Source organism: Cygnus olor, chromosome 11 (genome assembly GCF_009769625.2).
Source record: "Cygnus olor isolate bCygOlo1 chromosome 11, bCygOlo1.pri.v2, whole genome shotgun sequence".
Lineage (NCBI taxonomy): Eukaryota > Metazoa > Chordata > Aves > Anseriformes > Anatidae > Cygnus > Cygnus olor.
The window spans coordinates 1,776,593-1,801,319 of NC_049179.1; the positions used below are offsets into that span (position 1 = coordinate 1,776,593).

Sequence of the window (24,727 nt, forward strand, 5' to 3'; positions counted from 1 at the left end):
ATGTTTTGTTTCATTTTTGCAGATTACTTAACCCTTCTTCAGCTGAGAGCATTTACATAGTAAAATTAAGCCAATAATTGGCTACGATTTCTTAGTTACCTTTTTCACTGAGACCTTGGAAAAGGTTCATGAGCTGCTCTGGTCTGGGTCTACTCAGGTCTACAGTCTAGGATTACCTAGATAAGTAACTTTCTATAATAGTCTTTACTGAGAAAATAAACCTAAACCTCTGTGGAGGGTTATGATTTTTTTATTTTTATTTTTTTACTCTGTAGAGAGCTGGTACAAGTGCTATATAGCACATGAGCTGTGGTGCATAGGTGATGTAAAACCTCTCTGTAAGCATCTGAACTTCATCCAATACAAGTGGGAATGGAAGTGCTTTGTGGTTTAATGGATTTCTTTTTTTAATGTTTAGCACTTTTGTTTTTAATTAATTTGTCTTTATTCCCCTGCCAATAAATTAGGTCATGGAGTTACACCTATTTCCTTCCATAACTTAAGCAGCGTAGGTGCTACCACAGAGGTCAGTGTTTTCTGCACTGCTCTGTTTTCTGCAGTTTTTTGAACACAGTCATTATCAAGGGCTGAACAATGCAGATATAAATGAGCCATCAGAAGTTATAAGCTTTGAAGCTCTGTATAACTGGTCCTAACTAAAAGCAAGAACTTAAGCATTACCAGCAGCAGTTACATGGACAAGAAAGAAACCTTTTATGTAGAGAGCACCTACAGAGAGACTCCTACTGATCACCACTGCATGAAAGAATACCAAAGAGGAGATGTGTGAGACTTCTGTTGTACAAGGTTAATACATTGTCTACTTGAATCATGAACAACAGAAGAACGAACACAGAACACTGAGAAGTTAATAAGGAAAAGTCAGTCCGATTTAATTGGAAAGCATCATTTGGCTAGTTTCTTTAGTAATTGTTGGAAGCCATCCCAACTCTTTATATATTTAGAAGTGATGTAATTCAACTCATAAATAATTTCTTAATAAGCAACAGTTCTTCCAAAGTATGTGATTTAATCCTGCAGTACTTGAGAAATAGGACTTATATTTAGTGCTTCTGCCATTTAGAACATTTTATGACAACAATAATTTATCCATTGTTTATTTTAGAAGTAGGGTAACCCAATAAATGCATTTGGTATCCTATGAGGTGACAAAGGCTTTGGACAGTGGATAATAAATGCCGAAGCAATTACTACTGTCAGTCCTGTGATGGCACAGAGATGAAGTTATAATATGATTATGGAAATCTACAGAAGTGTTTGCAAGATTAGACACAGTTAAAAAGCGAAGTCTTTACACTGCTGAAAAACTAGCAAAATCTAATAGTACTATGTTCTGATTAAGAATGAAAAGTTTCCTGAGAAAATTTAAAATACACATGTGTATGTATATGTATGTACACATGCACAGCTTTGTGTGTGTGCCAAAAGGGCACTGAGTCCTCAAACCAAGGTCAATATCAGCTCTGTTAGTCTGAAGAGGAGCAAAGAGCTGGATTCCCAATTGCACGACATGAACTCACTTTTTCAGCCAAAATCTATGCAGCAAAGCTAATGCAAACAATAGGCACAGGAAGAAAGGGCTGTCTGACAGCCTGGGAGAATGACAAGAAATCCTATGGAATTCTGTCCAAAAGACATACATTTCCAACAATATGTCAACCCTTCCACATTTTCAAAGTAGTTTAATAAGAAAGTTCCCTGCTTATATTAAAGCTAGAGATAGCCTGTAATTTATGAATTTCCCTCTGCTCAATTGAATAAGTAGTTACAGCCATAATGTATGTCCGGTTTCAAGTCCTTTTAGGTCCGGAGTAATTACCATTCTTCAGTGAATCTATTAAAAGTCTGATGAGGGCAGCGCTCCCTCCCTTGCTATACAACTGTAGTGGTTTATCAGCAGAGATGCAAGCATGCCAGTTTACACCAGAGGACTTGGCTTCATATTTTAGGAAGAGCAAACAACAGTTTCAGAGGCTGGAACTGCACCTTGGGGCAGGAGAAAAAGGAAAAACTGCAAACGCATTTTGATTCAGGAGTTATGTTTTCCTACAACTTCAGTGCAAATTTCAGCAATGCTCTGACTCATCTTTGGGATATTAGTCAATATGACAATTAAACATTAGCTTGCATGAACAGAGTTACCTTTGTGCAGGCAAAAATTTAAGATGCATTTGGAAGATACGGGGGAAAAAAAAAACTTTTTTTTTAATTCTATTTTACACTAAATTCTACTCATTTCACTCGGAGTAACCTATAAATGACAAAGCTATTTACATGAGTAAGTTTAAGCAGGGCTTGGCTGTGAAGTCTCTTGCTGTTAAAGCAGTATGTTTTGATTAGTTTCAACTTTCGGTTTAAAAAAGAAAACAAATAGTACTGAAAATCAGCGAGGTCAACCCGGAGTCCCCTGAGCCGCCAGTCTTTCCAGTCAGGGCACCGCTGCAGAGCAGGGTTTTAAGAGCTGTTCCCTGGCGCTGGATAAAGAAATGGCTTTTCATTCATTTTCTTCCCACTTCGGGGGGGTTAGTCAGGACTAATGGAGTACAGTACGTTCATTATTGTACCTGTTTGGAGGAGAAGGATTTTATATTTCCACATGCAGGTAGCTTTGCTGGTGTTACTAACCTCTTGCAGTTAGTCAGGGCTGCAAAAACATCGCTCCTTGGTTTGCCCCGCTCACGCTCAGCTCATTCCATTCAGTTCTGCACATCTCAGTTAGGGAAAGCACACCAAACTGCTTTACTCTGCAGAACTTGGTCATTAACAGCATGCTGCTGCCGCCGAATGTTGCAAACTCTGCAATGAATCAGAGGATTTTTTTTCCACTGAGCGTTTTAAAGGCTCCACGCAGACATATCTTGACATAAGATTGAGTTGAGCATTGTCACTTCCCCAAGTAAACATCAAGTCTGAAACATTCAGGCAGCGGTGGCCATCTTAAGCTGTAACTCCAAAAATACAGCAAAAGTCAGCGACTAGAGGTAATAGACACTTTGGGAATTGTTATAATTACAAACGCTTTTGAGGGGAAAACCACACACTCTGTGTTGCATGAGAAAGAAAGATGAAGCTGTTAGAGGAAAGTGATGACCCTTCTGAATTCAGAGCTGTACTTCCTTGTTAACCCGAGGATGGAAGTTGCATCTATAAATCTGCTGTTTCCCATGCCAACATTTCCGTACAGGTTCCTTACCAGTAAAACAAAGCATTTCCCTACTGTGTCAGTGATCAAGGTACAAAAGTGTACCGAGAGCCCCATTTGTTAAATTCTGTGCAGTCTTCCTATCTTATCTGAAGCAGCCAATGTATTAGTGCTTAAATGGCATAAGGAGGTCCTCATGAAAGATACCTTATTGACAAACCTCAAACTGCCCTGTATTTAGCTGCCAATTACCGAAAGGAGTCCCTGGCCACTTGAATTGACCTTGGCCCCTGGAGCAGTAGCACAGCCCACTCCTGTGGCCAGAAGAGCAGCAGCTGTGGTGTCAGAGTTGTAAGTCCACCTTGGAACTGTGTCCACCTCTGCACTACTGCTGCTCAGGTATCGAGTATCGCGGGATGAATCAAAGCTGAAGCAGGGGATTATGTGTATACTGAATAATTAATATTAAACAAGCAATCCAAAAGAACATTATTTTGTAGAAAGCCTGTGGGAAGAAGAAATCAATTTAGCTTGCATCTTTGCAGCTAAAGAAAATAAAGCAGGTATGTTTTGCAAAGGGGATGAGTAAAACAAGAAATGCTTCTATTAATGCAATACAAAACATCTATTCAACAAAGAGCAAGCTAATGCACTATGTGTTGTTCAGTACAGTCTAATCTTTCCTCATCCAAATAGGGATGGTTTTCGGTTTGTTTGCTTTTATGATTTTCCTGGTCAAACAAATATCTGTGTGGTCCTACAATCAAGTAGGAAAATAAAAAAAATCACATTGAACTCCCTACAAGATACTGAATTTCATAGAAATACACCCTTATTATTTGGATCATGCAAGACATTGTAAGAGGTCTCAACTAGCTTTGGCACTTTTTTTTTGGTAAAAAAGTCCATTTTTTTCTACAACAAAGAAAGAGGGGAGAAGATTACACAAGTAGGACTTTTAGAACAGTGTGATTACAGTCACTCATATTTAACCAAGACACATTAACTAGCATATGGGATAAGAATGACAGCCAAGAAATTACATAGAACTAAGAGTTCCAGAGATCTTATAAATCACGAGAGCTTGGTGGAATTACCTTATATTATTTCAAAACGTTGTTATTATGGTGTTGGGGTTGTTTTTTGGTTTGGTTTGGTTTGGTTTTAAATCATCCACTGCAGACATTTCATCATTCCTATCTCTCAGGCAGTTTTCTCATTTGCTGCTGTTTTGGTGACCCGTGCCTTCTGTCCCTTCGCCTTTAAAACTAAAGGAAGGACAACAACATTGAAAGTCACTCTTAATCCAGCTACTGATACAAGTAATTTATAGTCCTGTATTCCAGATTAATTGCATTATAATCTTATGAAAACAAGAAGGAAGAATGAGGCAAGAACAAGCACAGTAAAATTTAAGATTGTTCTGTTTGAGAAGTTGTCATAGTAAAAAGTAAACATAACTAAAGGAAACCAGAAAGTCCTTCTCTGTGTTTACTGATCCAGTCTCCAGTCTGGAGGATCAGAACCCAAAGATGCCAAAGACAAGCTTTTGGAATTCAGGACATTAATTCAGGCAGAAGCGACTGTGCAATGCATGGTTACCCTCTGGTAGCTGTGGGAAATTAGAATGATAACACCAAATATCTTGTACAGAGATGATATAGTCTAAGAAATATGGTGCAGTGAATCACAAACATAAACCACACACTGGTTGAAATGCCTCACCTTTAAATAGCAAGTTCCCTCTAAAAAAATTAGGGAAAAGCCCCTGCTGGGTATTAAATCAGTCATGGATGAAAAGTGGTTGGAGTCAAGCCTGAGCACACCATGGAAAATAGGGAAGCATCCTTGGAAAAATAATCTCCCTATTATCATATATAATATCAGAATTTTACATAGCCACCTTAGGCTATTACCATTGACATGAGCAAGCACTATTTCATGAAAGACTGAATACAGCAAAACAATTCTGGTCTATGCAAAAGGAGGTGGAATGATGTTCTAAATCTCCTTGTTAGTTTGCAGCTGTAGAATCTACAGGTATTTCAGAAGCAGATCCTCAGAAGCATTTCATCCAGCAAGTGCTGCATGATATACAAAGAACCTTTGTAAAGAAAATAAGAACAAATATTATCTTTAAGCATTTTGTTTTCTGTAGTTTATCTGAGCAGATATCTAGATAACTGTCTTATCACATCTTAGCCATTTATTTCCATTTTCCTAAAATTATCTTTATAAAGAAAATGAAGGAGAGCTACCTCCAGATGCATATAGTTTCATTGATTCTTATGTCAATAAATAGGACTACATAATGCTTGGGGAGCTGAGTTTTTGTTTTTAAATAAAGGTCCTTTACATGTAAATGCAAATAGGGTAACTTAATAACACAAGAATGCATTATAGGCCTATCTAAACATTCAGGTGTATATTTTTCCAGTATTGAAATTTGCTGAATTATTTTATGGCTTTGGTCTGTATTTTTGGTTTGTTTTAGTCTGTGTTAAAGCAGGCAGCCGTAGAATTGCCAAGCAGCTCTGGAAGTTTCTGGACCATACTCATCACAATGTTAGTGAGATTTATCAGCCTGCATTTGTCCAGTGTACAAAGCAATGCAATTAATGCAGCTGTCCAGATTAAGAAAATCAGTGCTGCCCCAATTAAATTCTTGGAGTATCACATTTATAGATTTGCTATAAACAGCATTGATATTTACAGTTAACCAAAAGTCACTGGGTACATCCCAAGACAGTAACTGAAGGGCGATTTGTATCTTTTGTGCAAATTCCAGGGAAAAAAAAAAAGCATCAGCCAACTCTGAACACAAACATGGGCCAATACTTAAGCAAAGACAACTGACTTGGTTCTTTTTAACCCTCACCCCAAGTGACGCCGTTTGTCAGAAATCTCAAAAGCTCTAACGTGCTGCTTGGATTTCACTGTGTAAGTCTCTCACCATGTAAGAGAGCACATTCTGTCATTGAGCTTTATTTCTTTGATAAAAACTTGCCACAAGTTTTTTGCCACACGTATATTAAAGTCAAGTAAGTGTCAACTGATGCAACATTATGCCAGCACCACTGGGCTGTGCTTAATGAGAGTTCACATAGTGGGAGGGTAGTCTGAGAGGCTCATGGGGGTGCCCATTTGCTGTAAGAAAATGCGCACTTTAACATTTATCATCACATTAGGGCAGGCTGTTACAGGTAAAGCAGTGTGGAGAGCTTTGCATGCATTTTCTGTGTAAGATGGACCATTTAACATCTGGGGAAAGGACGTTGAAAAGCAGGTAATGGTAAATCGATTGCAGGCTTTTGGCTTGAGGAAAGGCCAGACAGCCCCCCCAGGGGATGGGGGAGCACCATCATGGCAGCAGCACCCCAACCAGCTGTGAGACACCTGTAGCTAGGGAAGGCATGATGTTTCCAGCAGTCAAAATGCAGGTGAAACGAGCTCACCCCAAAGGCAGAGATCCTCAGCAGCTCCACCAGGCTTGGAGAAAGAGAACAGACTGCTACAAAAAGAGATCATCTGGGTAGATTTGGAAGGTGACTTGGAAGGTTGGGGGGGATAAAAATAAAGCATACTAGCTCTTGAGTTTAGCAGCAAATATAGCCGGCCTCACCTTAGTGGAGCTGAGATATACTTCTGCTCAGCGCTTTGCCATGGGAAGCCTCAAGTCTATTGCAGGGTGGGGAACAATAACATCATGCTAGCAGCGCAAATTAGCAATAATTAAAATGATGAAAAAACAAAAGGGCTTCTATTACACACCAACATTAAACCTGTAATGTTGAATATATAGTGTGCTATATCTGTATGAGCAGGGCAGCAAACTTCTTTTTTGGCCTGTCATCCTAGAAAGTTTCTTTAACTTTCCTAGCAATTGTCATTCATTTAAATGATGCGCTATATTTCAGAATATCAGTCAACCTGATTACTCAATAGAGTTTATTTAAATGTTACTGCTAACATTTTATTCCCTATGAGCAATACAGAAATATTTATATAAGTGGAGCACAAGAGCTGGATTATTCTTTTCCAGGATTTGTGGTACAAACAGGAAACTCTTGAGATTTTTGGTATGAGAATTCATAGTGATGAATGACGCCTATGTGGCCATTCCTTCTTAATGTTCCATTCACCATTTAAAAGCATACAAATATATCATTTGATTGAAGGCTCCTCAGGCAGTGATTGCTTTCTGCTCCTTGTTTATGTAATTAGATTTGCATGGCCTTGGATCACACTATGACAACCGCAGGAACTACAAAGATGCTGTTTCAGGAAAAGCTGAAACCTACAAAAGCACATGAACATGGTAGTCTTCTTTCTCTAGACAGGCAAATCATATGGATCCCTAGACCCTCCTGCTAAAAAGCATCAGGCCTTTTGTCAGAATTAGGGCCCACATGGTCTGGCCTATTCTTACCTGACAGGAGTCCCCCTAGGCAGGGTGCCTGTACTCAGCAGTACAGAGCAGAACCATGAAATCCCCTCTTCAAGAAAGGCAGCAGTATTTTTCTTCATTGTAGAGAAAGTTGATTGTGAAACATGAAATTGGTCAGAATCCAGTTTGTTTCTACCAGCTGGGTGAGAGCTAAGAAGCAGGGCTTGCCCCACTTCTTCTGGAAGAATGAGCCCTGGAGGCAGCAGATTCTCAAGAGAACTGAGAAATGCCAGCTTAGGTCTCTAGGAAAGAAGGACTCGCCAAGTCCCAAAAGCAGAAGAAACCAAGTAGTATTTCCCTCAGATGACTTCTGGAATGTCTAAGGAAGCCCCACACTGGGTGGCCACTCTGAATGCCATACCTAATCCAGCAGAGACAAGGCAGGTCAAACATACTCAGCAGCTTTCTAGGCCAGCCTCAAGGAGGTGCCTACACTTAAGAATCACCCAGGAGGAAAAGCAGCTTGTCCTTGGCTCTTTAGTTTGTTTAGAAAGCCTTGGTTTCTATAGCATGCACTAGAGAATCTAAAAATTTTGGAGATTAGAAACAGCAAAATACAAAAAATACCTTCAGAGGTAGCAGTTGTTTTGCTGGAATTAATTATTTGAGTAAGCACAAACACTTTAGCAGGACTGAGGAATTGTTATTCTACTTCTTAACCAGATACAAAGGCAGCAGCTCTGCTGGCATATGAAACAGCAAGATGAGAACAGCACAGGGGCTGTGCTACATTTTTCTCCTAATATTAAGCTGGGCCTGATTCAGGATATGTAGTCTCTCTAGAGACTGTTGTGACTGCTGTATTCGGAGGTAACATTCCTGCATGATACTGGGTATTCAGCAGGATGGTTTTAGTACACGTGTAGTTATCAGCACAAATAATCTCAGTACATGTGTACTCAGGCTCCACAGAACTGAAGTCTCATGAGGGACGGCATTCTGCATAGCTGTGTTTGTTAGAGGCTTGTCTGAGGATTTTCTTTGGGCAACATAATCAGTGGATTTTTCCCTCTGCAAATTCAACCCCAATTCCATATAGGTGCATTAACATATGAGAATACATAGAAAGCATCACTGCTAATCATATTCCTCATCAGAATGAGACAGACCTCCTAAGAGCTGTCTTGACCATTTCAATACTTCTCTAGCATCTTTTCCCTTTCTGCTTTCCTGAAATAAAGGGTTGCACTTACAGTGAACCTCTCCACCATGGGTGGTTACAGCTACTGCTGTTAAACTGTTATTAGAGTCTCCTTGATGACAGAGGAAGTGTCCCTGTTATCAGGATGTTCCTCCTGGCATGATGTTTTACAACATATAGACAATGAACAAATTAAAAGCATGAAAACAGATTACCACCATTGGCATTTATCCTCTAAACGAGCTCTGACTGTAAGATACTATTTATGTTACTTGGGTCAGTTACATAGCTGTGAAAGTATCAATGCCATGCTTATCACTTCAGTTTAAAGCTGTAACAAGAAAACCATTATCTGTAGTCTAGTTTCTCCTCCCACTTTTTCCAGTACAGCCTCAGGATTTTTCCTTCATTAGAATAAGACAAGACACTAGCTTTTGGTAGATATTATTCATGCAGATTTTGAACCAAGGAGGAACAGAATCAACATATAAATCCACCTTTTTGAGCATTGTATCCTTCCACAGAAAATAATCTTTTGCTCTTCTTATTGTTAGATTTGGCTTTATTTTCATTTGGGTATACTAAGGTTTTCATGGTGTAACAATTCATATCCTTTACATTAAAGGAAAGGCTGGGTAAAACTGGTCTTTCTTTATAACAGGATTTCAGAGAACAATTAGGAGAATTTAGCAGGTGGTCTAGTTCATGTGGATAGATACGTAACAGTATACGTTTCTACACGCACACCCCACAAGCCATCTCCTATTCCATTTCAGTGCTTTGTGCATCTTGACTGGGCACTTGACCCATGCTGTGGGTGAGCAGCACAGAGCAGATCACCCAGAGGACACATCGAAGTCCAGATCAGACTTCATCTAAAAGGAGAACAGGATTATAAATCACATCTGAGGCACGCAGCATTGTGGGCTTTCTTCCTACCAGTAAGTCCCCAGACATTTGGGCAAAGACTTGTAAGAGATGGAGAGTGTGATGAATCCCAGCTGCATTGCATTGACCAGTATTAATTTTTCCTTCAGGCAGAAGTTTTCCATTCAGAATCTGGGTTGGCCATCTCCCCAGCAGCTAGTCTTCTCTAGAGACAGTTTAAAAAGAAAAAAAAGTAAAGGATTCCACAAAGCCTAATATTCTGTAACAGTAAAAATACTTTTAAATAAAAAGAAAAAAATGACCAGGCAAACAGTGGAGTATTGTTTTAAGCACTAAGTAAATGGAGAAACTTCTAGATCTGTGGTCCTTTTGGGAAAGAGAGTAAACAGTCATAGCAGCTTCTCTTTAAGCATTCATGTCTTTTGACTTTTCAATGTCAGCTCTTCTGTTGTTAAGAAATACTTTTCTAAAAGTTTCAGTCTAAAAACAAGACATTGATTTATCCCTGAGCTGACAGTATTGAAAGATTCAGTTTAGATCTTACTTTTAAAGGTATGCATAGTGCCGTGTGTGGGCAGCTATTTCAGTATAACGTGCTTAATCTGGTCTCAGCTGAAGGAAAAAAAATGAACTAAAAGGAAAAGGAATTTACTCTTAGGCTTCTCAGCCAGGATAAGCAGAGGACTTTTTTTTAAATTGCAACACTATTGGCTCATTTGTCACTATACCACTGAACTGTCTCATTAAAGATGAACTTTATGCTATCAAGCCTGAGTAATGTAATGATGCAGCAAGCAGGTTTTGTTTCAGCACAGGGTAGAATTCTAAGTGAATCTTCAAACTTTCAGTACAGGGGAAAAAACACTTAAAATGAGTTAAAAGAAAGCAGACCAGCCACCAGTCAAGCACTGATATTATCAGTTCTTACTCAGAGAGGGAGGGTGCCCTCAGGTCTCATGGACTTGCAAAAGCAACATTCCCATCTGGCATTGCACCTTTGTTATAAAGCTACAGCACAGAACATCAGCTAATTGCTGCTGAGCAAAATAAAGCTTTCTGCTTCAAATAGCAATGAAATTTCTCCGTGCAGTTTACGAGGGCAGAGCATGGGCTGATGTCTTGTAGCCTATTATGGTAAAGGTAGTACAAGGGTTTAAAGCATAGGTTAGAGTAACCAAGGCAAAGCATCCCATCCTGCAGGCACCGTGAGTGGTAAACTGGGCAAAAACCAAGAGAGGTTCTGCAACCAGGAGGGTCACTACAACAGTGAGCAGCCAGTTAGCTCGGAGCACTTGTTCACCCTGAAAAAAAAAAAATCACATAGTTACAATAAAAAAAGCTGGAGAAGTTAAAGTCCTTTTCTCTCCCTGAATATTCCCAGACTAGGAATTAAGATTTTTGACTGCACTTATTAATACATTAAGTATCTTTGCAAACCTAGGCCTTCACATTCTTGGAAGGAAAAGCTTTTATAAATACACAGACATAGGCAGCACCCACATACCTTGTAAGTGATGATGCTGAGACATACAAAATACTATCACTAAGCATGACTCAAGGTGTAGGTTCAAAAGAATATTTCTTTCTTAATTGACTTACACACCTGCTGAGTCTCTTCTAACAAAGCTATTTATTTTTTTAAATAAAAAGCCACAGGAAAAACTTAACTTCAAGCTCCTTCATACCCCTAGCAAGCCTTAACACTTGCAGCAGGTTTAGCATCCTTTGTTTTCTTTAATGATAGGTCTCATCATAAGATGTCTGTTCCAGCTGTATGACTCAGCAGTTCTAAATACATTATGATCAGCCTGGAGTGTCCGCTCCTATCTTGGGAAAGTTGCCTGCTATCTTCCCCTCATTTGACTTTCTTTATTTTAAGCAGAGTTTGGAAGCATGGCTGGAGCGAATTGTGAAAAAATCAACAGTTTCTTTGGTGTTTTATTTAGAGAGCCACAGTATTTTCTCCCCAGATATACCACATCTACGCCATTATTTAATTTCCCTCTTGTCCGTCACCTTCCTAATTCAAAACCTAGTTATCAAGCAGTTGTGAAGGAAGTAAAACAACAGCATATGGTGTTCACAAAAATGTCTTCCTCATTCTCCAGATACGCTGATGCCATTCACTCAAACCAACCCCAAGCTGAAGCAGCCTTTCCCCTGCTGCTTCCCTTGGCCTCTTCCCATTTATGCATGCACCAATGTTCAGTGTTCCTCCTGCCCATCTGGGGTTTGCACTGTGTCAGTGTCCTCAAAACATTTCAAGCAAACAGGACTGCCCAAATATCTTCAGTTTAAAAATAGTGAATTACCTTTTGCCTCCAATTGCTCCCCTTACGTGGGACAAGGTGGGCTATTTTGGATGCCTCTGAGCAGCATGATGGAGGACGGTGACAAGAACCATATGCTGTGCAGAGCTGCTGCTTCAGTTCCGCAGGGACATGGTGCCATCAACGCACCCTCGCCTCTCCCTGGGGAGCCTGCTTGGTCAGCAGCTGCTTGGCACCTTCTGCAGTCACAGCCTATTGGGTTTTAATCAGTTATTCACTTTGACCTTGTTCAGACATACTTTTTCCCCCATTTTCTTGCAGCCTCATACCACACTACAGAGCAATGCCATCTTTGAGTTTCGCAGCATCCTTGGACCAGCCGTCCTTGGGGTCCTGATTGCTTGCTTTCTCACGGAATTTTGTACATCCCTAGAGCGTAGATGTAGTTATTTTTCATGCCATTCTTAATATATCAGAGTCAAAAATAGAATTACTCCATGTAAAAGGCAAGGGGGTTGTATCTCTGGAGAAGGAGCAGTTACTGCAACAAGAAACAGCTTCAAGCACAAAAATAAACCCTCAGTTTTCTTCCTGAGCACATGAGAAATGGGGGAAAAGAAAAATCAGTGAACCAGAACCCAATAGCCTGTTTAATCACACATACTGCACAGAGGCCTCGTTTAATATTTAGAGATGATATTGCCAAGCCTTGCTCTCCTAACATATTACTATATTCCTACTGAGAATCAGTGGCTCCCGTATGATAAAGAGACTGCTGGGGAAGGAATAAAAAGCATCTGAGCTACAGATGCTCTGCAAAGCCTACACCTCCTGTTAGCCAGGAGTTATGAGTGTGGTAATTACTGAATGCAAACACCACAAGATCCTAAATAACTCCATAGCCCTCATCTTCGCTCGCACTACCAGTGGAGAATATTAAAGAACACGCAGGAAAGAACCTAAAGTCATTCATGAAATCGGACTGAGCTCCCTTAAGAGCCATTACAAGCACCACAGCATTCAGACATCAGAGCAGGGTGTAGCTGCTCCCAGGCTCCAAATCCTCGCCTACACCAGGAAAGCAGCCAGAGATTGAATCAGGAGGTTTGCTTCTGGGCCTCTGCAAGCAACTGCTCAAAGCAGAGACCCAAAAGGCATAAAGCACCTGCCACACTGCTCAACGCTCTCAGTCCTGGCTCCATTTCTTCTTTCCTCCTCTTGGAGGGGCAGGCTGTTTGTTTTGAAGAGACGAGTTGTCCCTGCACTCCAGCAGCAAGAATGACTGTGTATTGAACACAGAAAGCCTCGACAGCTTTAGGTGAAGTGATTCTGGCTCCTGCATCTCCCATGCTTGGATGATGCAGGCAGGTTTTCTATTTTTCAGTGCTTGCAATTTTAATTTTCCCCAAGTTTTTGCACAAAATGGAATCTGCCAGCCTGGAAACTGATCATGAAGTAGCACTGCAAGCAAGTTCTGCCAGTCATCTACAAGGAGTTGCCACAATAGTTGCATCTATGTAAAAAAAAGGGTAGTTACAGATATTGAAAGCTTTATCATGGATTATAAGAGTCTCAGTGGCAAATAGTACCTTCGCAAGAAGATCTTTTCTAGGTAATCATTACATGTGTGGAAGAATACGTTGGTCATATCCTTCTAAACAAGTCTGGCACGTTTTTTTCCCCTTAACAAGAGAATTGTCTTACTGTTCCTTATATGTAAGATGTTCTCCCAAAGAACATGTCCTGTCTAAGCAGGAAGCAGTTTCTTAGCACATAAGAAGGAACTTATTACTGTCCTGTTATGAAAGTCACATGTCCTGACATTAAAACAAACTTAATTTTCTATAGCAATAATTACTTGTGTAATTAGACTTTTAAAAAATAAGGTAATTTCGTGATTAACAAAAAGTACATCATCTTTAAAAAGAAGAGGGCGTAGGAATCACAGGAAATGTGATGAATTGTGGGGAAGATGCAATTAAGCACAAAATATTTCAGAGACTGTAGTAAAATGCTGAGTTGATGCCCAGGATTTGCAGGATAGCATATATTTAAAAAAAAAAAAATCGCAGTTTGAAGGTGAAAAAAATCCCCACTAATTCTAGATGTCCTCTACTGCCTGCACAGAGCTCTCTGCTGGTTTCCAAGCTCTCCATATCTACTGAGGAACCTGCTCTTGCGTTGTGAGTACATCAGCATGTTTCTCTTTTCTAAAAGGTTTTTGGTTAAAGTTACCATTTAAAGAAAAACATTGCCATTATAACCATAAATTATTTCCATCTCAAAATATAGGAATAGGATCAATGATAATTGATGATTGCCACTCCTCCTGCACAGCCAGACCTGAGCTACTCATATGCAGGGCTGGGGTTTCCCATTAAGAGCAGTTTCCCCCTACAGTCCCATTCCCTAAAGCTCAGCCCCAGCAAAGTCTTGGTTTGTTATGGCTCCATCTGCTGCAAATACCCCCCTTATCGAAGCTTGCTGTCAGTGTGCAAGTGTTTTGTCTTGCAGCATCAGCCAGAGTTAAACTTTGTTGAGTATGGATGTTCAGTCTCTTTGATGTATTTTGCACTTGCTATCAATGTGAGTAACATTGAAAGACTTTAAACCTGTTTATAAAATAGTGATTAGTTTATCAAAAACTTTCAGTTGTATAGCAAAGCTTAAACACCACTATTTTATTAGCACTCGTGGCAGTGAGACTTACTCATCTCTGCAATACCTGAGCATTTCCAGATAAGAAAAAGCTTGTCCATAGTCTGTGTGCAGCACCCTGAGGCTCACGCAAGACCTCTGCATTGCTTACACTTGCCAGAAGTCAGCCAGACATTCGCTGCCTTGGCACAGCTTCCCTGTGTGTCACCAAACAGGAGGTGCAAAGCTTAAACCGAGTGTTTGAAAATCAGTCCTCAAAGATACCAACACTGCAATTAGACATTAGCAGCCTGCTTTAGATCTTGGTTCTGATATATGTTATCAGATTAGCAAAATTAAGGGTTTGGCAGCCATTCTCAGAGGTGTGACTTGGCTGCCCACATGTCTTGCTTGTCCTCTGCAATCTGCCCCCAGAGACACCCCTGCAGCAGCATGGTCACTGCAGCATCCCTCCACTTGGGACACAGCACATGAGGATGGTCCTCACTGAGCCTTTTTGTCAGGGGTTGGCTCCTGCCTCACAAGCTATCAGGACATGACTGGGGAAAACACCTCATTTGTCTGGAGACACAGCAGCTGTGCGGTCACAGCACCGCACCAGCTGCCACATAGCCAGGGCAGCTCCTGAAGGTTGCCACACAAAGGCCCAGTTCCAGCCATAGGACAACACTGTTATCCAGACTCCCCTTGCCAGCTCCTGCCTTTAGACACAGCAGCACAGACTGATTCACATCCAGCTTCTGGGGGGCAGCAGGAAAAGCACTTGGCCAGCCCCAGCGGATCAGGTGGAAGCAACAACTGAGCTGCTCCTCCCTGGCTGCAGCCAGGAGGCCAGGCAGAGGCACTGGCAGCAGCTCGGCTGCTCCATCTGCATGGCTCTTCACTGCTGAAAGAGCTCCTCAGCTCCTCTGCCAGGCACTGAAAGGCTCACTCCATTATGCAGCAACATTATATTAGTAAAGTATTTCAGCAGCTGGCTTGTGTTTTGAAAATAAGACTATCACTAGGCATCTCCAGTTCTGAGGTCCCCAGAAAGTGCTTTTTTTTGTGGAGTGATTGCTGCTTGCACAAAGCATAGTGTTCTCCCCCCCCCCCCCCCCCCCTTCCATTCAGTGACATTCCCTCTGTACAGGACTGTTGCTGCCATTTCAGCCTGACTTCAGAAGTTTGGATACTGGTATTTGGCCCCAGGGCTGTGTAATTATCACTCCTGAACCTCCCGTTCCCCTGCAGAAGTGAGCAGCCCTCTTATGCTTGTGGTAACCATTTAGAAGTGCTAAAAGTTTGAGTGCGTTGGGCCCCCTGTGCTTACACATGTTTAAATTGGTCCTCCCTGAAGGCTGATATATTCCATCTGGTCTATTGGATTTCTTGGCTTAAAGTTACTGGAAACACTGAATGTTTCTTCTGCAGTGATCCCGTAGCTGTCCAAGAGCAATACACACACTTACAGCCAGAGAGCTGTACTAAAACACTGTGGGAGAAGTACTTCTACACTTTTTTCCCCTGCCTGGTCTTAGAGCTAGTTTGAAATCCCAAGTTCCACCATTTGCTTTTTCTAACCTATCTTACAGTGCTAGTGATACATGAAGGATAAGTACAATGCGCAAGTTTGCTGCTTCCTACTTCTAAATGTTTTATCTGATGGTTGCACACTGAGCAATAAGAGGTTTCTGTTATTTATTTTACATATTCTTCTTTCTAAAATAGCACTAGCTTGTTCTTGTGTTAATTGTGTTCTTGTGTTAACAGGTTAATAAAACAGGTTAATAAAACTTCCTGCTCTTATTTTCCACAAGTTTTATTTATGCTCTGTAAACTATTTATGTCAAGAAAGAGACATTACAGGCAACCAGGCTATACTTAAACAAGCTGTCAGCAACAGCAGCAACATTTGATCAGCCATGTAGTTATCCACTGCTCATTTAACTCCCTGTAGGAGTGGTATAGAATCATCTAGGTTGGGAAAGCCTTTAAGATCATCATGTCCAGCCATCACCCTGGCCTACCAAGTCCCATCATTAAACCACACCCCTCAGTGCCACAACTCATGATACAGCCTGCACAGTGCCATGGCTTACAATACCACTGCCTCGTTCATTCTCATCAGCACCTGCACTCCCCAGGCTCTGGGGCAGGTGTAGCACTATCTTAAGACACACAGATGCATTCAAACTGGGTCACATGAATCACTGAGGTCATGAACACAGCACATCCCTTTTGTGTACCACTCCCACAGCAATTTCCACAACACAGACCTCTCTTACAGCAGCAGACTCAGAGGGTATATCTGTCCTTTGGCTTAGTCCATCTCCGCCAGGCCCGAGCACTGCTAGCAGCTGAATGGATGCCCACATTTCCAGCAGCTTTGCTGACTCCTTGAAGCCTGCTTCTTGCTGCAGATGCTGCATTGCATTTGAAAATTGAGGATTCAGGAATATTAAAAATAATTCAGCCTCTTCATCATCTTTGTTTTCTTATGTACTTCCCTCTTGTTCAGTTCAAGGCACAGCTCTTTGCTAACTTAGAGGACAGCTGCAGCACAGAGGCAGGGACCTTTCCTGACCCTCTTCTCCCCCCAGCCCCTCAATGCCCTCAGCCCCCTCCTGCAGCTTATGGCAGCCCCACTCACCTCTGTGGGACACACGCAGGCACACCAGGTGCCCCACAAACATGCACTTCAACACAGACCCAAAAGCACAGCACACCACCCACTGCCAGAGGCTAGTAGTGTAACTCAGCATGGTTTATACTCCCAGTTTCAATGGGCAATAACACACACAGCTGTCATTGGCTTTAGCTGAGGTGGAGTCAGCGGCCGAGCTGATTGATGAACTGGCACAAGCTGCAGCAGGCACCGTAGTAACGACTCCCAATGTCACACAAGCAAACTTAACTCCACAGGTGGGACAAAACCAGATAAATTGCTTCATATCCCCTTATCTTCAAAGCAAGCCTGTTAATACACTTAGCAGAAAATCTGCAGTTGGCAAACTCTACCAAATCTGAAGATCAGCTCCTTCCCCGCAGATTTTTACCTGTGAACAAGCCCTCCCTCCAGAGCTCACAGCAATACATCTTTCAGCCTCTTGCCAGGGAGAAAATAGCCTGGCTGCAAGACTTTTTTAAGGCTTTGGCTAAGGGAGCTAAGTGAGAGTGAAATGGATTCATCTGCTCAGGGTAGTTGTTTCCACGTCCACGTCATTGCTTCCAGAAAGTCAGCCACACTCTCTCCCATGCTTGTATTGTCTCTGCTGTCGTGTATATACTGGGTGAATGGCTATTTACATGAAAATACAGTCGCTGAGCATTTAGTTCTAACCATTTGTACTTGGCACAGCCATCATTTTGAGAATATTACAGATGCTCTTGCCTTTTAATCTCAAAAACTCTGAAAATACTTATAAAACTCAGATAGCCCCTCTATAGAGTCACTGAACTCTTTCCACACTTCTGCTATTAGGCAATCCTGTTATTAGGCAAGCCTGTTATTAAGTTTAGTGGATGGAAGGCATCCTTGTCCCGCTCTGCATTGCGTGCAGGAGCTGGTCCCGGCCAGTTGAGTTGAGCACGGTGCTGACTGCGTGCCGCCAGGCCCTGCCATGCCGGCTGTGGGGAGCCCTCCGGTCACCCCAGCTGCCCCGGCCTGGCGCCAGCCAGGGTTTGGTATCGCCGCTGTGGAAATACGGGTCTGGGGAGCTGCGTTTTCTGAAGGGTGGGAGATTGCTGTGGGATCGATCCCTTCGCATGGACTTCTGGAATAGCTTTTATCATATACGTCTCTTCAAATGGTTTAGAGATGAGTGCAAATCTGAAGGCAAAACCCATCCCTGCTTTAGTGAAAACTCAGGTGCCAGGATTTCTGTAACAGAGGCTAACCACTACCCAGCGAAGTGGCATGCTCAGGGGCTGCATTTTCTTCTTCAGGTTTGGTGTAATGTTCCTGAAAGCTAATGGCATCTATAACGCTGTTGCTGATCTGTTTTGCTACAAAACAGAAAACAGAAGTGCTGTCTGTGGGAGGCAAAGACATTCAAAGGGAAATGTGCTGCAGGAAGAAAAGTCTTCCAATGTAAACCTGTAGTCCACACAGAAGCTAGACCTTAATGGTGTGGCTAACCGCCTGTGGGCTTTGAGAGCCCACTGGTGGCCAGGCCACTGCTGGCCCCCCCCATGGACGCCCTGGTGTCCGTGTGTGGGGCTGGGTGTGTGTGTGGGGCCTGGCCAGGCCCCCAGGCCCCGCTTCACCTCACGCCACAGCCCAGCAGCATGCCAGCACAGCTTTCATGCTGCGAGGGCCAAGCACGGAGGGACCCAGCCGGGCTGGCGGCTGGGGAATACAGCGGCTGAATTGGCATGAATACCAGTCAAATTAATATTCTAAAAGCTTACTGCAGTTATTTGCAGGTTCTGATCAAAACAGATACTGAACAACTGCATCCACTTGATTAATAGCAAACACTTGCTACAGAAACAGACACTAATACTAATCTTCCATTTTACTATGTTTAATGCACATAATTATTCATCACAGATACTATTTATATACCCCTGTACTGCAAAGTGAAAGAAAGCTTTTGTCTTGTTTTTTATCATTTTGAGATTAAATCCAAGTTTTTCTATTTCCTCCAGTCAGCAGATCAGGCCCACAATTTTCTCTCCAAATGACAGGCAATTCTTTTAAGCGTGTTGAATTATTTTTTCCAGGTGGTGGTTCAGCTGAAATTAAATGATACTCTTTTCTGTTGCTCAGCGGTACAGCTGTAGCACACAGGGAAAGATGACAACTGTAACGTGACATTCTAGCGAACATGGAAAACAGTTTTTAAACAGAGAACTTCAAATTCTTGGTGCTACTTACTGCTGCCTCATGCGACAATGTAGGAAGCACTGAGAGGGAAGGGAGGCTGGGGTGAGAGCACAGTAGCATGAGCAAAGGCCATATAGAATACTGTGATACAAGCACACGTGTAGAGTGCAATACCCCAGGCTCTACCACAACGACTGACAAATCCCTGCTGCACACCTGAACTGCAGCACAGCTGCTGCAGGCACGTGTTCATGCCCTGATGGCTGGAAGTAGCCTCATGAGCTCAGCCAAAAACCCACTCAGGCTCCAAAATCAAATCAGCACAGGAAGGTTTGATTTTATTCTTTTTAATCTCTTAGTGGTCCAGTTCCCCAGCAAAAGTGGGGCACAATTGTGGCAAAGGGCACAGTTTCTCCATTCCCCTCACATCAGACTGAGCTCCCCCAGCTACACACACACTTGTCACTATTTTGGTACAATGACAAAGTGCCCTTGGCTCCTACAGGGACTCCACTGCTGCAGTACTAAACTGGGTGATTATTTCATATGAAACGTTTCTGTTTCCTTTAGTTTGGCCACATAGGGTCGGTTAAAAAACATTAAGGTGAAAAGCAGAGGAAGGTCAAATTAAGCTCTACCAGTATTTATAGAGCTTCGTTGGATAAAGTTCATTAACAGTAGCCACATGCTCCAAAGGAACTATGTGGTCAGGTTCTATCCTGAGTGGAACCTGCAAAGATAGGTAAAAGGGAGAAAAATCCAAGATATTTACGTTTATTTGACAACTGTCCAGCAAATAGCTGAGGTATTTTCATCTGGCAGGAACTGCATGCACTGAAGCACCAACGTTTTGCAAAAATCACAGCCTAGAGTTTTGTAAAGTGGTAACAAACTGGACCTGTGGAGATGAAAGCAAAAGAAATGCTCAGCTCCGATTTACTAGCCTTTATATGCCGCTGCCGTCTGACCACGGAGCAACAGTGTCTCCTAGTGGCCAAAAGAATAATGCTTTCAGGTTCACGTGTGTGTTTGCCGGTACTGTGCTTTGCTTCTCCGTGATAGCTTATTTACCTTCATAAGCACCTCTCAATGGATCTCTCTGCCAAGAAAGCTTTAACATTGAACTACGGAATAGAAAAGGCTTTGCTATTGAACCGGTGACTAGAAAAGAGGTGGCATAGGTATCCCCCACCACAACACCCTATTCATCACTTGGAAGCAAAAATCCTCAGTGACAAGACCTGCAACATGGATGTCTGAAAGCCTGTGGATATACTTGGGAATTCAGTGTTGCAAATGTTCCTGTTACTGCAAATCATGACCATATGTAACAATCAATTAAATAAGCAACACCTCAGTTAAACATGAGTACTACTTTTCTTACCTGTTTGTGAAAATGATTCACCAAATAAAATTAACGTTTTCTCTTTTCTCTGCTATCCCGAAACAGGTCCTGATTGTTTCAGTTCCAAGAATCTTGCACTGCAAGCCCAGAAAAAGATCCTGAGCAAAATGGCCACTAAAACCATGGCTAACATGCTAATCGATGACACAAGCAGTGAAATCTTTGATGAGCTGTACAAGGTAACAAAGGAACACACCAGAAACAAAAAGGAAGCCCACAAAATTATGAAAGACCTGATTAAAGTGGCAATAAAAATCGGGATCCTCTATCGAAATAATCAGTTCAACCAAGAAGAAATGGAAATTGTAGACAAGTTCAGGAAGAAGCTGAACCAAACTGCCATGACAATTGTCAGTTTCTACGAGGTAGAATACACTTTTGATAGGAATGTTCTTGCAGAACTTCTGAACGAGTGTAAAGACCTTGTGCATGAACTAGTAGATCGACACCTGACACCAAGATCCCATGGGCGTATCAACCACGTCTTCAATCATTTTGCAGATGTGGAATTTCTAACTGCCCTGTACAGTCTTGATGGGGATTGTCGGCCATACCTCAAAAAGATCTGCGATGGCATCAACAAACTACTCGATGAGAAGATCCTCTGAAACTATGCTCAGAAACAAGAAATCAAACAAAAACTTCTGTGTAGAACTGGCCACCCTTCATAAGCTGTGGTGAGCACGTGAGCTTCCTTTCTACCGTTCTTGCTACAGTCTCCAGCAGGAGCCTGAAGGTGCTCACTTGGCTCATAATGAAGTGGAACACCTAAATCAGAAAGCTATCAATGTTAATGTTTTGTTCACAGATAATTGAGTCTTCTCCAAGGAGTGGCGTGAACAAGGCTGCTGACGTATGTTGTTCAGAAATAGATTGCTATACATCATGATCTTACTAGCTTTGTGGTCAAGGCTGAGCATAGGAAAGAAAGTAAGCTCCAATGCATGGCTATGTAAAAATAGGTGATGGAAAAAGAGCAATGCATGGAATTTACCCCCCAGGCTGCCCTTGGTGTGTATGTTTTAATTATTCCCACACTAATTGAAAAGGCTTAGACAGAAGGTAGGGCTCTCATGGATTAAGCTCTCCTTTCAAAAGGATCAGGAATCAATATGAGAATGCATCTCTGATTTCACATGGTATTTAAGTCTACTGGGGATAACAAATAATACAAATTGAGTAGAAGTGGTAGAAAATTTAAAGAGCTGTTCCATGAAGCAATGTTCTCATTAGAGATTTTTGGTTTATACCTTCTAACAAGAGAAGATTTCATTTTAATTTTGAAAAGCAGCTCAGTGTTTCAAGCTCAAAGGTAATTAGAAAATTAGACAAAGTAGTACAACATTGATTCTCCCTCTCTCAGATTTTGGGTATTTGGTAACATAGCTGAGTTTAGGCTGAAGGTTATGCTGCTCTTTGTGCTCTTACTGTTTTGCCTGGCAGAGCAAAACACTCTCTGCAAAGATTTTGAAATTGCACTTGTGAAGAAATCAGTGGCTCTATAAAGCAATGTTAACATCTCATATCTCAAAAGATAACATTCAGCCTAGGTAAAATGGTTTACCATATCCATGATGTGAGTTTGTGCCTATAGTAAAACAGAGTTGTGACGAAAAAAGGACCTCCATCTGCTATGCTTGCAGTGCCATCTTAGTGCAGAATATCCACAGCCCTCTTAAATCCAGTGACTCTGGTGAGCTTCATAAACAAGCTATTTGTTTTGTTTTTAAATGAAATATACAGATGTCTTGAAACCAAAAACATTTTGAAAAGAGATACTGGTTTCTTGAAAGTTTTGTTGGGATAAAGGGAGAACCAGAGCAGAGCAGATACTCCAGCTTGCTGCTTGCAGGATCTCACAGCTCAGATGATGGTGCTGCCTGTCCCTAAGTAGGGGAGCATGGGCAGAAATCTCTCCTCTCCTTGCTTTCTGCATCTTATCCCGCAGACTCACCTCAGTCTGCTGAGGCTTCAATGTCACATAGCATCTCCTTTACTATGACACAGAGAGCAGACAATCCCATTACCTAGAGATAACACCTTTCATCTTTCATATATTATAATACAGAGACTTACGTACTTTAAAATTGACATAATGCAAGAAGCCATTCCTCTCTACGGAAAACTTCCAAGGGTTATCACCCATTACTTCAAGATAACAAAAATTTATATTTTCCCATTAAACTCTTAAATAATGTGGTGGTAGAGAAAACTTTTCAAAATTTTATTTTCATTCTTCTGTCTTTCCTCATCACAGAATAACTGTAGCTCACCTCTTGCAAAAACAACTTTAACCATTCTACTGACTTTCATACAGGTAAGAATACACATACCTAGATCACGTATTCACTACGGTTTGGACAAGAAGCGTTTTTATCTGTTCCCAGGAGAATGCATTTTGGAGCACAGGAGGAACACTAAAAATGGCAGCACGAGACATTACCAGAGCAGTTTGTAATGATGTAATTTTCCCTCATGTTTCCTTCAACCATAAAAGTATATTTAGTAGCAATTAAGGTAAACTGTTCTTTTGCAGCACAGCACAGTAATAGTGAATGAACTTTTGGGATGGAAAGTCTATTAAGATTTGCCTTACAAGGTTGCAAGTTGAGACATTTGCAGAGCCATATTTACATGCACCATTAGCTGCATTCTTTCTCAGAGCACGTACTTGTCAACTGATGCTTTTGAATAGTAGTTATTGTATCCAACACTCCTGTCCCAGTGCACGTCAGATTCTGCGTGTTTGTTTCTCTTGTGGCAAACAAATATAAGATGTTGTTTTTTAAAGCCAGACAAAAAGATTATTCAACATCAAAGATATCCAAAAAGAAATGGATATCCTATATATGTGACTTCCTTTTTGTGCATTGCAAGTATCAATATTCAAAATCTGATATTTTAGACAGGCCAGCTGAACATCTGTCATTTACAAATCTGAGTAGCCTTAATGAAATAAAATGTTTTTGAGCATTTCTCATACTTGCCTATCTGGTATATTCATTGTTTACTTTTGTACTAGTAGTTTGGTATGTAACGACATTGCTAATGGGCAATGTCCAGGTCACTTTAAGTATATGATGTATTATCATATTTGTGGATTAAAGATGTGTGATTACTGTCCTTTTTCCTTTTGATTTTTTTTTCTACCATCCAATGTGAACTCAAATTAAACAATAAGATGAAGGAATGGATGTAATCTAACTTTTGCTACCTTCAACTATTCAACCTAAAAGGTCTGCCTCCACCAAGAAAGATAGAAGGGTAATCATCGTAGGCGACTCCCTTCTCAGGGGAACAGAGGGCCCGATTTGTCGGCCTGACCCTACCCGTAGGGAAGTCTGCTGCCTCCCTGGGGCCAGGGTCAGGGATGTTGCCAGAAAGCTTCCCAAGCTGGTTCGCCCCTCTGATTACTATCCTCTTTTGATAGTCCAAGCTGGCAGTGATAATATTGAAGAGAGAAGCCTGCAGGCTATCAAACAGGACTTTAGGGGACTGGAATGGTTAGTGGATGGAGCGGGAGTACAGGTGGTGTTTTCGTCCATCCCTACAGTGGCAGGGAGGGGTACAGAGAGGACACGGAAAGCCCACCTGATAAACACGTGGCTCAGAGGCTGGTGCCAACACAGAAATTTTGTTTCTTTTGACCATGGGGCGCTTTACTCGGCACCCAGCCTGATGGCTGCAGACGGGTCCCACCTATCTCTAAGGGGAAAACGGATCCTAGCCCAGGAGCTGGCAGGGCTCATTGAGAGGGCTTTAAGCTAAGTAAGAAGGGAGATGGGGCTGAAATAAGACTTGTTAGAGGTGTGCCGGGGGAACAATGGTATGGCCGGGGTAGAAGGCAATGGCCCAACTGAAGTGCATCTACACTAATGCACGCAGCATGGGTAACAAACAAGAGGAGCTGGAAGCCATCGTGCAGCAGGCAGGCTATGACTTGGT

The 24,727-nt window shown here is 41.8% G+C and overlaps 1 protein-coding gene across 2 annotated transcripts in view; it reads left to right on the plus strand.

The window, feature by feature from the left end:
* The window catches only part of TNFAIP8L3 (TNF alpha induced protein 8 like 3), a 46,204-nt gene extending 22,299 nt beyond the window's left edge, over positions 1-23,905 (plus strand). The window contains exons 2-3 of one of the 2 annotated variants that reach the window (XM_040570074.1): positions 14,037-14,092; positions 20,828-23,905. In XM_040570074.1, the coding sequence (XP_040426008.1) occupies positions 20,890-21,390 (501 nt within the window). In that variant the 5' untranslated portion in view covers positions 14,037-14,092; positions 20,828-20,889 and the 3' untranslated portion in view covers positions 21,391-23,905. The remainder of the gene's footprint in view (positions 1-14,036; positions 14,093-20,827) is intronic. The other variant, XM_040570073.1, reaches the window with a different exon arrangement.
* Positions 23,906-24,727: the final 822 nt, after the last annotated feature.